At 40.9% G+C, this 15,404-nt stretch overlaps 2 protein-coding genes across 3 annotated transcripts in view; one reads left to right on the top strand and one right to left on the bottom strand.

The window, feature by feature from the left end:
* The first annotated feature begins 256 nt into the window (after positions 1-256).
* anp32b (acidic (leucine-rich) nuclear phosphoprotein 32 family, member B) lies at positions 257-5,317 on the top strand. The gene is made up of 7 exons (XM_085459090.1): positions 257-315; positions 2,704-2,853; positions 2,972-3,094; positions 3,412-3,604; positions 3,959-4,083; positions 4,177-4,243; positions 5,097-5,317. Exons 1-7 carry the CDS (start codon positions 262-264, stop codon positions 5,177-5,179), a joined length of 795 nt encoding a protein of 264 aa, XP_085315216.1. The 5' UTR covers positions 257-261; the 3' UTR covers positions 5,180-5,317.
* Positions 5,318-8,068: 2,751 nt separating this feature from the next.
* coro2aa (coronin 2Aa) overlaps positions 8,069-15,404 on the bottom strand; it is a 47,990-nt gene continuing 40,654 nt past the window's right edge. For both annotated transcript variants that reach the window (XM_085459085.1, XM_085459086.1), the window contains exon 12: positions 8,069-15,195. In XM_085459085.1, the coding sequence (XP_085315211.1) occupies positions 15,058-15,195 (138 nt within the window). In that variant the 3' untranslated portion in view covers positions 8,069-15,057. The remainder of the gene's footprint in view (positions 15,196-15,404) is intronic.

The raw sequence follows: 15,404 nt of genomic DNA, 5'->3' as shown, positions 1-15,404 counted from the left end.
GGGGCAGCGTCATGTTTTGTGACTGCAATGCCTTTTTTTTTTTAGAGGCGATGGGCGTTTCTGGACGCAGATGGCGCTGTTGAGCATATATTTTGTTTCAGTCCCGTTTCCCTCCATGGTTTCCCCTCTCTCCGACTAACTTAGCGTTTGGCTCAGTTCATTATACAGTCCTATATTCTCCCTCCATTAGGGCATCTCTGCCTTTGGACTGAAGATCCCAGCAAAACCCCGAGGAGAAAAGTTTAACTTTCATAGGGCAAAATGGACATGAAAAAGAGGATCCACTTGGAGCTAAGAAACAGGACACCGTCTGATGTGAGTCGTGCTTTTTTTTAAAACCAACCCTTAGTTTTCAGGCTAGCCCCTGCTAGCCTAGCTTGCTACTTTTTTTGCTTTGCGAGTGACCCTGTGTGGCTAACGTAATGGTGACCACATGGGCTTTAGATTGTGTTTCTCATTTATAACGGGGCGGAAAACAGTCGCATAACAAGCCAGAGCCTTTATGCTGGTTAGGATTGGGCGTATAGGGGCAACGAGACGAGAAAAGCTATATTCAGTCGTTACTTTGAAACGGCGATTCCCCCCAGCTTGCTGGCATTATTGCAGTGCTTTAACCGTTTCGCAGCCTCCCTGGTCAATGGTGCACACACACGATTCAGCTCCACTCCACCGTTGTAGCACAATTAGTAAACTTCTTTTTGCGCCTATATGAGGAGAAAGCAGTTTACTGTGCTGCGTTCGGCATTCACAGAGCGGTATATTTTATACAGACCTTGGAAGCCATGTTTGCTGCTAGCATAACTGCTTAAAAAAAACGAGGAGCTTTTTTGTGTAATAATTGCAAAATTACTTTAAACTCTGGTGCTGAACAACAAACGAGTTTTGTAAACGTTAAACGGGCCGTCGCAGATCACGAGTCGTATGTTCACATTTCTGTGGAGTATACGTCTACATCAAACGGCCACAAAGATTCAGGCAGCGACAACAAAAAACACTTGGTTCACGAGTCACCCGTACCTTAAACCGCTAATGGTGAAAATACACCGCAACTCCAAAACCTTAGAGCCGGGAGACACTCAACAAACAGCCAACCGCTGCTGTTGGTGCTGATTTGTTTAAAGACACGTTGCAATCTGTAAGTTTTTAAAGGGAGTGTACATCCATTAATTCCCTCATTAATTCTTCTCTAGTTGTGCACCAAGCTATAGTATCACTTATCATCCGTGCATCGTCTTAAAGACGACGACGATGAAGATTCGCATGCTTATTGAATGAAGCCTGATGGTCCGGGGTTTCAGAACCATTCAGACTACCAGCCAGCTAACTTGGTATTAGGTTCCCGCCATATTACCCCCTTCTCGCTACCGGTCAAAGACAACAAAATCTATCCAGTTGTAAAGTAAAAACACCAAACACGACTACAATGTGCTCCAGTAATCGTTACTATTGTTAAACTTGGCGCTTGCTACCACACAGATGCATGTGTTGGCCAGCGGCTTCATTGACCGAGCCAGGCTGCTCGAATGACACGGAGATCCGGCGCACCGCGCTTCATGCGTGGGCAGCCAAAAGCTCCCCGCTCGGCGTTCCCCCTCGTATCATGCACGAAATAAAATCAATTTAACACCGAAAAACCACTTTCGGTTATATGTAAATAACGCTTATTGCTCATTCTTAATAGCACTTTCCGCCATTGAAGCGTTCGGAGGACTGCATACTGTAGCTCAGGAATCGCCATGTTGTCATTCTGTCGTCTTTGAAGCTCTGGGAGAAAGGAACTGTCTCCATCTTTGTTTTTTACTAAATTTCCGTTCTCAATATATTTCCTTCGCCACTTCGACCTGAAAGCGATGCTGTACCCTCTAACAAACTGCCAATATCGGTCGTTTGCTCGACGACAAGGAATATTCCACTTCCCCCATGAAAGCTGGTTTAACGAAAGAAAAAAAGAATCTCTTTACTAAGGGTGTATTCGCAATCCTTTCCGTTGCTGTTGGGTTGGCTAATGGCGGGCAGACAGACCTCTCTAGCTGCTCCTCTACGGCACGGCAGCGTTTAAAAGGGGCAATGGCTAGCCTGTAGCGAGCTAGCTCACAAAATCATTGCATTTGTCATTAGTGACTGCATCAGCAGGCCATGGGAAGCCGCTGCTTTGCTCTTCCTCGTTTCAAAGAAATCAATAGACGACCTGTAGCGGTCGGTTAAACGAAGCACACAGTGATAGCAAAGTGTTTTTAGATAGAGACTGAGTATCCATTTTGGTGTTTTTAATCGAGAAACGGCTGTCTTTGACGCTTGACAAGAACTTTTTTGGTAACGTTTAACAATGACTTGCGCAACCAGTGTGAGCTTTAACAGAGTCAAAGTAACTCCGCCTTCAGAGTTGTTTTTTCTAATATTTTAAGCAACTATAAAACGCCTGTAATCATTTTACACAAAGTGAAGGGCCATTTTACAAACACCACCACCCACTGATTATTAATACGTTAGGGTTGCTCTGTTCCCCGAACGCCTTTCTTAATGATTTTGTTTGGAAAAAATTAATAATATTTGCAAAATGTATTTTGGAATATTTAACATTTGGTCTGTTTTAAAATACACTTAAGTTCTAAAAGTTTTGCAAGTAGTTGTAGTACTTGCAAATGCATTAAAAAGTACAGGTAATTTTAAAAGAATACTATTTGTTTGTTTTTTCAATCTCAGGTACGAGAACTTGTCCTGGACAATTGTCGATCAGTTGAAGGAAAAATCGAAGGTCTCACAGCTGAATTTGTCAACCTGGAGTTCCTCAGTTTGATAAACGTCGGCTTAATCTCAGTCTCTAATCTGCCCAAACTAGGAAAACTGAAAAAGGTAAGCGGGAGTGATTATTCATTCTCATATATTCATGACAAAAAAGAAAGGAGGGGGGGAAATAAAATGTGCAAAGAACCATCTGGACTAATCTCTCTTTTTACTGTCATTCATTCAGCTGGAGTTCAGCGACAACAGGATCAGCGGCGGGCTTGATGTTTTAGCAGAAAAACTACCCAACCTCACACATCTAAACCTGAGTGGCAACAAATTGAAAGACATCAGCACATTGGAACCATTGGTATGTGTTCACATGTGTTTTGGGGGTCATTTACATGCTACACACTTCACAAATAGTAAACCAGCTAATGCAGTGTTCATCATAATCATTTTGGGAAGTGAGGTTTCAGCAGCTTTGTTTTGATTACTCCACTCATAGCCAAAGGTATTTTAAGGGATAACCCATTCAGTAATTAATGGTCTCGCAAACTTCAGACAGACGGATCTCTGTCGTCTCACATTATCTCATTGTCACATGTAAACTGGAGCCTAGTACCATTACTACCACATTTCAGCGACAGTCTCATCACAGCATTTCTCTTCTCTTCTTGCCAACAGAAAAAGCTGGACAACCTGAAGAGTTTGGACCTGTTCAACTGTGAAGTGACAAACCTGAACGACTACAGAGAGAGCGTGTTCAAGCTGCTGCCCCAGCTCACCTACCTGGATGGTTATGACATGGAGGACAGGGAAGCCTCAGACTCTGATGGAGAGGTGGACGGAGACGGTGTAGACGATGATGAAGATGAAGGTATGAAGTTGTGCTTTGCTGTAGTAAAAATAAGAGCAGGTATTTTTTTTGGTTGTCAAATCCAACGAACAGACCGTAAATGAGGTTTTACCTCTGTGTTGGAACGTCCCATTGTTGTTCAAGAACAATTAAAGACTCCTCGATCATTCATGCCATTGCTCTGGTGACATGTTCGCTCATTATGAAAAATGCGTGCACCGCAGTAGCTTATTTAGAAACGGCTCCACGGCTGAGTAACGGCAATCGCTCTCTCATTTCTGTAAAGTGAAAATGTGAAAGCGATCGTCGCGATTAGCCTCCGCGCGCTCTCACTTTGCGGTCGACTGATTGTTCCTTTTCACTTTTGTGTCGCAGAAGGAGAGGAGGAAGAAGACGAGGACGGAGAGGAGGAGGACTTCGATGAGGAAGAGGACGATGAGGAGGACGAAGAGGAGGTAGAAGGAGAGGAGGATGACGAGGAAGGCAGTGGTGAAGATGAGGTGAAAAGTGAAACGAGCTTGGTGGAGCTGTCGTTAAAGCGGGTTGGTGCACGGTCTCATTTTTTTTTAACGTGTAAAATGTTGTTCACATAGGAGGAAGACTTTGGTCAGGATGGAGAAGTAGATGAAGAGGATGAAGACGAGGATGAAGATGAAGATGGTATGTAACTTCTTAAAGTAAATTTACTCACAATTTTGGCTCAAACATCACTACAAGAGTCAGTCGAAGTCTCTCGATATGTCTGCACAACTCAAGACTGAGACTTAATTCAGGGGTGAGACAACTTGTTGTTTTTCTTTGTTCTGTAAGATGGAAATAAAATAGACTTATGTCTTGGAAAAGTGCATAAAACAATGGAAAATTATTAACTTATAGATCATACCCAACTGTTAGAAAGCATTAAAAACATCAGAAATGTTCCAAAAATGTCAATCAATTTTGAAACAAAGAATTGAAAAACACTTGAAACATATTTACATGCATGACTTGACTTGAGTTGTCAAGTGATACAACACCAGCTGTTACACCATGTAGGGCAGTCCCCAAAGTTCTTCACGACTCCGTCAGCAATGTGGGAACCCTTCACCTGGTACACAGAAAATAGATCTATCTTGTCTTCTTGATGTTGCATCTGTTTAGAGATTACTGCTTTAGTGATCACCTGTTACTGACATTTATCTTTATAACTAAAATAACAGTAGTGCTCAGTCAATCCCAAATAACATGTGATGTGAGAATGTTAGTCACTTAACTAAGAACAAAATCTTGCACGAGGGCGTGACTGAAGATGCATTTCTTCCGCTTTATTTTGTGCTCGTAATCACGCATCGTTATAACATGTAGGGACAGCAATGTGATAGCGACCATTATTAAGCGACTCCCACAGAGTGTGATAAATGCAGAGATTGAATCTGTTTAAAATGGGTGGAGGATTACTGTATTCATGCTTGCAGATGCAAGAATTTGTGTAGTTTTGGCTCCTTGTCACAACAGTTTTCTTCTTTACCTTCAGAAGCAGAAACCGGCAAAGGCGAGAAGAGAAAGCGAGACCCAGAGGATGAGGACGACGAGGACGATGACGAGGACGACGACTAAGAGCTAAAGTTGAAAACGAGAGCCTACCGAGTTACCCCTCCTCTCCCCCACAAACCCGAACGTCCACCCTCCTACAACTCACACCGCCTTTGTAATCCACGTCAACCCCCCTCCCCAGCGCTGAGCTCTTTTTATGGGGCTAGACTGTACCGAATGGGTGGGCCGAGTGGAGCTGCCCCCCACCCCCTCTTTTTTTTTTTTTTTTTCTCCCCCTGCCCCCCATGGAACTGAGAGCCACCCAACACCCTCCACCTCACCCCACTCACGGCCCCCGAGGTTCTCAGGCAGCCCACCACTCAGCATTCCACAATTTCACTGTCGATCCCTCTTTATGTATTCCCGTGTGAGGACTTTGGGACTGGTATCTAGTTTTGGGTCTGTGCTTTTAATATTTTGTTGGATGAATAATTTTTGTTGTTGGGTTTATTATTTCTCTTTTGTCTTTTAATTTTTTTTTTCTCCGTTCCTTATTTTTCCCAATAAAATTATTGCTATAGCAGCTGTGCAACCAGCGAGCCATGATTTTTAGTGTGGCTGCCTGTTGCACAAATCAAGGTTGTAGCTACATTTTTACTTTCTGTATGACAAAAAAACAACTTTGTAAATAAAATGTTAACATTTTGTGCTTTTCTTTCTTCATGCTCCTCTGTCCCCAAACTATTTCAAGAGGATGGAAGGATAACTCTTCTCAGCACTGGGTAGTACTGGGTTTGACCCCATTTTGCCATCAGAACTGCATTAATTTTTTGCAACACAGATTCAACAAGATGCTAGAAACATTCCTCAAAGATTTTGGTCAATATTGACATGATGGCATACAGTTGCTGTACCAAAATAACTCTGGCACTATTGTTTCACTGAATCACTGAAACAATACAGGATAAATTTATGCTTTCATCGTTATTTATGACAAATCCTGACCCTACTTCTTCTATCCAATTTTGGTGAGGCTGTGGGAACTGCAGCCTCTGTTTCCTGTTTTTAGCTGACAGGAATGGTCTTCTGCTGTTGAAGCCCAAAGAGATGCTCTTCTGCATACCTTAGTTATAACAAGTGGCCAATAAAGTTATGGTTGCCTTTGTTACCCAGAGACCTCAGTTTCCTGTTAGCTGACAGGAGTGGGGCAGAATGTGGTCTTCTGCAGATATAGCCCATCTGCTTTAAGGTTCAAGAGACGTTCTTCTGCATATCTTGATTGTAACGAGTTTGTATTTGCCTTCCTTTCAGCTCATAACATTTCCTGACCGCTGTGTAATTCCTAGAGATGGTTGTGTGGGGAAAACCCAGTAGATCAACATTATCTGAAATACTCAGCCTAGCCTGTCTGACACCAACAACCTTGATGCATTCAGTGTCACTTAAATCACCTCTCTTCGTTGTTCTGAACCTCCATTTGATTTTCAGCAGATCATCTTGATCACATCTAAATGCGCTGGGTTGCTGCCATGTAATTGGTTCATTAGATATTTATGTTGCTGAGCAGCTGAACAGTTGTACCTAACAATGTGGCCAGGGAGTTTAAAACATTATAATGACCAGTAGTGACGTAAGTGGACAAAATGCACCCAAAGTCTTTCACATAAAATTCCTTTTGCCCAGACACAACAGGAAATACCAAATGCAGCAGATTTAAAAGCCAAATCTAAAAAAAAAATTTGCCACCTGTTAATTTTGTTTTTCCTTTCTTTTCTTTATGTAATCTGCTATGCAGCAATATCATGGGGAAAAAAATCAACTGGCAAATTCAGAATGCTGAAGCCTCACTTTGGCTTTGGCTGAACTTAAGAATACATTCCTACACAGAACAATTGCTTCTTTTTGTCACAGGACAAAGGCACTGTTTCACAGCCGATACGAACAGGAGAAACACTTACTGTATAACAATGCATATATACAATTTGGTGTCTGTAAAATAAGGACAGAAAAAAGCCTTTCAGCCAAAGTTAATTTTGGGGGCTCAGAAATCTGAGTTCGACTATTGAAATGGGGACCAAAGTTGGTTTGTGTTTTTTGTCTTTTCCAGCATAAAATTGACTCTTGGTGTATCTGTCTGTGCACTGCAGCTCACTGGGAAATGAAACAGAGAAAATTCAGTTCTAAAACACTGACTTTAGAAAATACCCATTTTGACTTATTCAGCATCATATTTGGTTCAACTGCACTTTGCCAGATGAGGTCTGTGAATTTTGTCTCCGATCATTCACACTGGAATCATGTTGAGAGGGGGCATTTAGCAGCGCCTTTAAATGCACACATGGGTGCTTAAGTATTGTATTAATATAGATAAGAAAAAAAGGTTCCTGCCCCTCACAAGCTTGTAGTTTATAGTTCGTTCTGTAACTAAGTGCAGTCATTTTTCACTTTACAGAAACAGCAAAGCAACCTCAGGACAGAGCCCACTGCTCTGTAACACCTTTATTCTTAATAATAAGACCAGAAATGACAACAAAACTGCATTACTGAATTGTGGAGAGACGATAATCTCTTTTAAAGAGTTTATGGCTGCTGATCTACTCCAGGCTGCCCTTATAAAAAAAAAAAAACACTACCCAGACAATCGTGTACAGATGGAAAATGTTTGTTTCCATGTGCTGCACTCTCAGACTCTCAAGTAATTTGTAGTCAACCGAGGAAGCGGTGCTGTTTTTGTACAAAAAAAGAAGAAATATTCACATTTTTGTTCATGTTTGATTGACATGTTTTATATTTCACTTATGTTCTGCTCTAATAGAGAATGTCAACAGTCAGAGATAATTTGATTACCCTGGAAAATTTAAGAATTTTAAAAAATACATAAAATTTTTACTAAATACATTTTAAAGACACAAAATAACTGCATTAAAATCTGTGGAAGTCTGACGCAGTGAGGCTCGTACAAAGTCGGCAACAACCAATAAATGACATAGTTTATTAAATCAGACAGCAAATGCGACAAGTGAGCTACATTATTGCTCCGGCGTAATGTAAGAGACTGTCAGTGTGCATGCTTTAATGCCGAGAGGTCTCGGGCAGGGATTGATATTGCTTCATTTCAGCTTGTCGAGTTGTTTCTCTCCCCTCTGAGGACTCAGTGTACGCCACATTCATAACAGAGCAACAGAACGATCATCATCTGCAGAGTTTTACTATCACAATTTTCAGCAAGAGCAATAATAGTCATCACGGTACCACAACAATGTGATGATAACTTGGAGGAAATGGCAAGAAAAAACACTTATGGAGAAACAACAGTCCCTTTCCCCTCCCTCCTTATTGTTAATTATTCATACTAATGTATGATGTGCGTATATTGAAATTATATTCTACGCGAGTGAGCCATTGAGGGTAAGACAAAGGCAAAGGGTATCAGAGCTGGCAGCGAGTTTCCGATTTTGATGGCCCAGTGACTTCACACGGTATGAAATCAGATTAAACTAGATGCCATTTCTCCACCAATTAAAGCATTGGATTGTTAGTTTTGTAATTAGAAGCTGGAGAGAAATTTTAAATGTAAGGAGTGGGACTTTTGTTCTACTACTACTACACTACTGTCTTTTTGGTAAACCTCTACAGATTAAGATAAACACAGCCCTGTGTGAAAAGTTATTTGTACACTTGTCAGATACTTTATTGGGTACACCTTGCTAGTACCAAGTAGTACTTATGTAAAATATTAATTCTTTGTGGCATAGACTCAGCAAGAGCCTGGAAACATTCCTCACAGATTTTGGTTCATTTCTACATGACAGCCTTACATAGTTGGAGGCTTGTTATCCCTCAGAGCTGGAAGAGCCATCAGATGACAGCTACTATGTAGTTATAAATGAGGATGATATGGTCAGTAGCAATACTTGGTGTTTTAACTAGTGCTCAGTTGGCACAAGAGGGAGCCAAGTTTGGCAAGAAGATATCCCGCACACCACTGCACACTACCAGCAGCACGTACTGCCGATAGGCTACAAAGGTAAGATAGAACTGTGCTTTGTTTATATTCTGTTTATGCCAAATTCTGACCCTACCATCCAAATGTTGCAGCAGAAATTGAGGCTCATCAAACCGGGCAACATTTTCCAAATTTCTGTGGTCAAATTTAGATGAGCCTGTGTGAACTGTAGCCTAAGTTTTCCCATTCTCTGATGGCACCTGGTGTGGTCTTCTGCTGCTGTAGACCAGATAGGTGCTCTTCTGCAGATTTTGGTTATAACGTAACATAAAGTGATTATTTGAGTTTGAGTTCTCTTCTGACCTCTGCCATTAACAAGGCATTTTCTCCCAGAGGACTACTGCTCACTGGGTATTTTCTCCTTTTCAGACCAATCTCTGTAAAACTTAGAGATGGTTTTTGGGGAAAATCCCAGCAGATCGCCAGTTTCTGAAATACTCAGCCCAGCACGTCTGGCACCAACAACAATGACATGTTCAGCATTACTTAAATGACCTCATTCTGATTCTGTTTGAACTTGTCTATGTGATTAACCAATTAGATATTGGTGTTAATATACAGTTAGAAGGATGTAATTAAAGTCCTGGTAAGTATCTAATCCAATATCTAATTGGTAATTAAACAACCATAACAATATAACCACTTGAGTTTGCCTTGAATGAGGCCTATTATGTTCTTTTCTACCTCCCTATTTTCAGTTTTGGACTTTACTACAGTAGCTTTGCATGATTCACAGTTCTAAATAATTGTTATACTCAGCTTTGGTGCAGTTCCTTCGCTCCCCTCAAGCCAACTTTCTTCTGGCTGCCCCTCAAAACCAAAAGGCTTTGAACAGCAGACGGGTGGAGTTGCTGTGTCCCTGAGATCACCATGTTAAGGACATCTTGCAGATCAAAGAGTAGAAATAAATTCAAACTTAGCATTTACAGATCTTTTGGCTCGCAGGGATCACATGGACACACACTGATCTCAATATTGGATCCTTTGGTTGTTTATTAGGAGTATCCACCACAGTGTGTATATATATATGATGGATTACCAGGTTCCAGTAAATGCAACATTACATTTTAGGTCCTCTTCTGCTTTTATTATACATCTTAATATATTCACTACCGCTCTTATGTGGATGAAACATATAAAGAGCTTCTTTGATAGTCTGGATGATTGAAATCCTGAACGGCGAAACATTTCCTTAGACTAAATGATACCACAGCTGGCGAAGCTCTATTAACATCCCAACTAAGGCACTTGGTCCTTTATCCACATATGTCCAAACAGTTGTTTAAAAATCTGGTGCAATTGCATTTAATCATTAGTTATTATTAATTTCTGGCTCTCTTCAACAGCGTCTTCTGTCCTGTCTTCCTCCCCTCGCTCCCTGAGCCTGGTTCTGCCAGAGGTTTCCTGATAAAATGGAGTTTTTCCTTCACACTGTTGCCAGGTGCTTGTTCATCCAGGGATCACCTGATTGTTGAGGTGTTCCTCTGTGTTATTGTAGGGTCTTTAACCTACCTTTTTTTTTTTTTTTAGTTTGTTTAGCTCAACAGTATATTACAGATTTTTTAACTCTGTATTTTGCCTCACTACCAGTGTCATCCTCCCAAAAGCTTGCAACCCCCCAACGATGGACACTTTTAAATTAGCTCTAAAGATCTACCTCCTCTTCACTTGCTGTTATGTGTCTTGCCATGTGAGTTTAGTGTTTTTGAAACTGGGTTTTTGGAGCTCTTGAATGTAAATGCATTTGCCCAGAAAGCACTTTAGGTCAGTTGCAGTTGTTTTAAATATGCTATATAAATTAAATGAACATGCTGTGACTAGACAATAAGAAAATGGACAACTTTAGAGGTATTTTATCAGGGAAGAAAAAACATTTTCAACTGCAATTACATTAACCTAAAAAGAATAAATTTGCAATGTATTTGTATCAAAGTACTGGAAGAGCCTGTTGTGTTAATGAAAGGGTCCACCAGATTCAGCAGTAGGCAGGCAGTTTGCTGTTGAAGGTTCAGCAGCTATAAAAGGACTGCTAAAGAAACAGGCTGACTCAAAATGCCAGCTGCTGTTGCTATTTAACTGGTGATATTCAGCATTTCAGGCTGAGAATTTATTCAGACGGCATCGCAACTCAGCCGCTGAACGATGGGAATGTGTTGAGACTGGTCCTCTAGTGGAAGTTAAACATCGGTCAGGCATTGCTGCTACTGGACAAAAGTCAGCATGAGATGCAGCTTTGCTAGAACTGTCTGGCCAAAGGTCAAAGGGGTCGCGCACGCATTACAATTGCATTGATCTGTATGTGTGTACGTGTGTGTGTGTGGTTTCTATGCTGCACCTGAAACGTGCCAAATCTAGAAGATCACTGTTGTGCTTGTGCCCGTGAGTGCGTCAGTACAGGCATGTGTGATCACTGGTGCTACATCTGACCATTTATCTTAGTATTTACCTTTAGACTGGCATTTATAGTGTTTTTCTAATCCCACAAACCACTCAAACCAGCTTCTCAAAGCAAACTAACATGCTTTGCTGCTGTGCTAATATCTGCAAGTGGCATCTACATCTATGTGTCTGTCAGGGTTTTTTTATTTTATTATTATTATTTAGGAATGTATCTCTTTAATTAGCTGGGAAAAATACGAGTTAAAACCAGCTGCCTGAAATCTGAAAACAAATGTTCTGGTCTGACTGTACCATGGTGGTGGCAGAAGCCATGAGAAACACTTCTACAGTTTAGATTTTTATCAGCTGTTCAGCTAAAACAGTATATGCACACTGTGCAGTCACAAGCCTGCTGTTTTAAGGTTAAGCTTTTAAAAATAGATAGAAAATAAATTACAGAGTGCGTAAATCGGATGTGGACCAGGTTGTCTTTTTTCCCCTCATTTTCGTTTCAGAAGTGTTTTGTTTTTTAGCTGAAACAGTGTACTGGTATTTTATACCTATTCTAAAACGATAAGGCATTTTACGTTTTTAAACATTAAAACATGGTTAGTTTTGATAAACAGTCTTGGACTGCTGTGGACTTTAAACCATAACAAGAACCTCCGTGAGCAGCAGATGCAGGCTGCTTAGTCATCACAGCTCCGTAGATATTCAAAGTGAGCCCAAGAATTCACGCTTGTAAACAGCGGCGCACAAATCAATCCCCACTCATGGTCCACTTTAAGGACGCACAGATTGTGAAATTGTTGCTCAGAACAATAATTTGGCTGATGACAGGGTTCTTTGTTTGTTTGTTTGCTTTTTTGTTCGGATTTTATTTATACCAGCTTCTGAGGCAGGATAGCAGAGAAATCTTGTGCTGAGTGAACGCTCTCTGAACATTCGCCCAGCACAAAATGAATGTGACACAACACTGGTAAATGTCATCCTATTTGTCTTTAGGCCCACTGCAGTCTAGACAGCTTAGTTACAAACCTCACCTGCTGGAAATGTACAGACCTCTTATATCATATAACTTAACTCTGTGATACTGACACATTAATGTACATTTACTGGAAAAAAAAAGAATCTGCAGGCGTCTTTTTTGTATGTTTATAACATAGTGGGGCTTAACGACACAAAAAAGTTGGGATGCTGTGTAAAGTAAAGACAGAATGTAATGATTTATAAATCTAATAACCATTTTAAGGAGAAAAAAAAATTAGGGCCATTCTGTATTTAATGGCAGCAATGTGTCTTAAAAGGAGAGCAACAAAAGGAAGAAAGCTAAAAAGCACCAGCTGGAGGAAGACTGCAGCTAATCAGGTTAATTGGCAACAGGTGAGTGACGTGGCTGGGCGCAAAAAGAGGAAGACTTTGAAGATCTCATCATCGACAGCGATTGCACGAATCTGGAGAAATCTCTGTGCGCAAGGCCCAAAAATCAATATTCAGACAGCACTGCATTAAAAACAGATGAGCTCAGGAACACTTCACAGTGATTTCCATCCATAAATGCAGGTTAAAGCTCTACCACGCAGAAAAGAAGCTATATGTATTTAAATGTGAACATCAATGTTGAAAGGTATATTCAGGTTCTAGATTAACACGTGCTCTCCTCAAGATGAGGCTTTTCTTTCAGCTAATCCCTTGTACACTTCAACACGAAAATGCAAAATTGCACATTCCATTTATAACAAAAGCATGGCTTCATAACAGAAGAGTGTGGGAATGGCTGAACTGCAGTCCAGACCTTTGACCAGTATGTGTCTCATCATGAAACAAAAACAACACAGCAGATCCAGGAGTGTTGAGCAGCTGGAAGCCTCGATCGGACCTTCAGTCGCACAAAACTCCAGCAGCTGGTCTCGTCTGTTCCCAGATGTTTACAGGCTGCTGTTAAAAGAATCAGGGATGCTACACAGTAGTAAACAGGACCATTTCCCAACTTTATGAGTCATGCTGCTGCCATCAAATTCAAAATGACCATTTGATTTTCTCAAAGTCTGAGATCTGCAAACCATTGCATTCTGTTCTTACTTATATTTTACACAGCATCACTGCTTTTCTGGAATTGGGTTTCATCCATCCATCCATCCATCCATCCATCCATGGATGGAATCATGTTTGTTCATATTGAAATCAATAGATTACAAACATACACATAAAGACATCTGTAGCTTCTCAGTTTTTTTCAGTGTATATGCGTTCTCCACATTTCAAGCAGATAAGGTTTCTAAACTAAAATCAAGACACTTCATACAGGGGAAACATGCCTGGGGTTTTCCCTCTGTAGAGTCTTTACACTAAAAAATATAGAAAAATAAAGTCTTGAGATGACTGCTGTTGCGAATCATCTTTAAAAATTCAATTGAGTCAGAATTGAGTTTTGCAATAAAAGAGTCCTGCTTGTTGATTTAATATACCCAGAGAAGAGGATAAATGACCTGGTTAAAACATCTGACTGTTGTCATATTAATGTTATTACAGCTTTATCAGAGCTGTGAGGTACATTTGTGTCCTTTTCAACAGTAGATACCATTTTGCCCTAAAACTGATCAGGTAAATGAAGTATGATCAGAAAGCAGTAGGAAAAAGCAAACAGGGTTTTGTCCTTTTTTTTTTTTTTTAACATTTTGCATGCTGTATTTGCCAAAATTACAACAGCAAGTTCAAGTATTTGATTAAATGGCATTTTCTCTGTCCTTATTTTAAAATAAATATAAAAGTCAAGATCCAAACTGCTACATGGCATCAGTTACTGAATTGGCTTACACGTTAACCGCAGCAAAACGGATCATTTCCACCAACTTTCCAGTCATTAAAAGAAATGATAGAAGAATTAAAAACAAATGCAGCTTAATGAGATGGCAGAACACAGCTGGGATCACGAAACAGTCATTCATTCATTTTGCTCTCATTCATGCACACATATCACATCTGTCTGCTGAACTTAAACACAGTCATTTCACTTACAGTAGTTTGAATGTTGGATGAAAAAGAAAACAAAAACAATCAACAGGCATAGAAAATAAACGCAGCGTTATCTCACAATCACACGGGATGTCTGGTGTCCGCCACAACTTTCAAGCAACGCACGCACAGCCACGTCATTCGGTCGACGCGGCACAAACATCCTTTTATCCGTCAACTTAAAAAAAAAAAAAAAAGCGAAAAAATTTCAATGAGTTTGCATAGGGAAGCGTACAAAAGAAATGAGGCAAGGGGGCGGGGATGGTCAAAAGGTGCAGAGAGTTTTAAAAGTATGTACACGAGCAAAGAGATGTGCACCCTGTGTAGAGTCGACAAAACGACAAACTGAAGATAACAACCAAAAAAAAAAGGAAAACAACATAAAATCGAGGCTTGACAGGCCCCTGTGCAGTGAGCGCGTGGGGCTCATTAGAGGAAAACCGGTGAGCCGGGGCCTTACGAAGACTGCGGCAGTTTTAAAAACGGGGTTAAGTAGGTTGGTACACCTGTGCGCGTCTACCCCCGTGAGGAGGTGAGGGTGACTCAGCAATTGGAGAAAGTCTTAAAGTGAGCTCTGACTCTGGGAGTTCTTGATGTTCTTAATCTCCAGCTCCAGCTGTTTGATGCGTACGTCCCTCTGGTTGAGGAGCTCCCTCAGCCGCCTGATTTCCTCCTGCTGCTTGTGGAACTTCAACCGCAGCTGTGGACAAACACACGCACGGGATAAGGAGTTAAACCACGGCTCTTGTGCCCACTGGAGACTCGGGGAACACGTCTGCCTCACTTTTAGGCTACAGGCTCAGTTAAACGTCTCTACTACAAACTGCTGCCGTCAAGGTAAAACAAGCCTCGAGTGGAGAAAAACAATAACTAGTGACACATTCACAGTAAGTGGGGTTTTAACGCTGC

This window comes from Copadichromis virginalis, linkage group LG6 (assembly GCF_057382275.1).
Source record: "Copadichromis virginalis isolate Kocher_CV1m ecotype Utaka linkage group LG6, C_Virginalis_male_GT1.1, whole genome shotgun sequence".
Classification (NCBI taxonomy): Eukaryota; Metazoa; Chordata; class Actinopteri; order Cichliformes; family Cichlidae; genus Copadichromis; species Copadichromis virginalis.
This window is presented reverse-complemented; position numbering and strand designations above follow the sequence as displayed.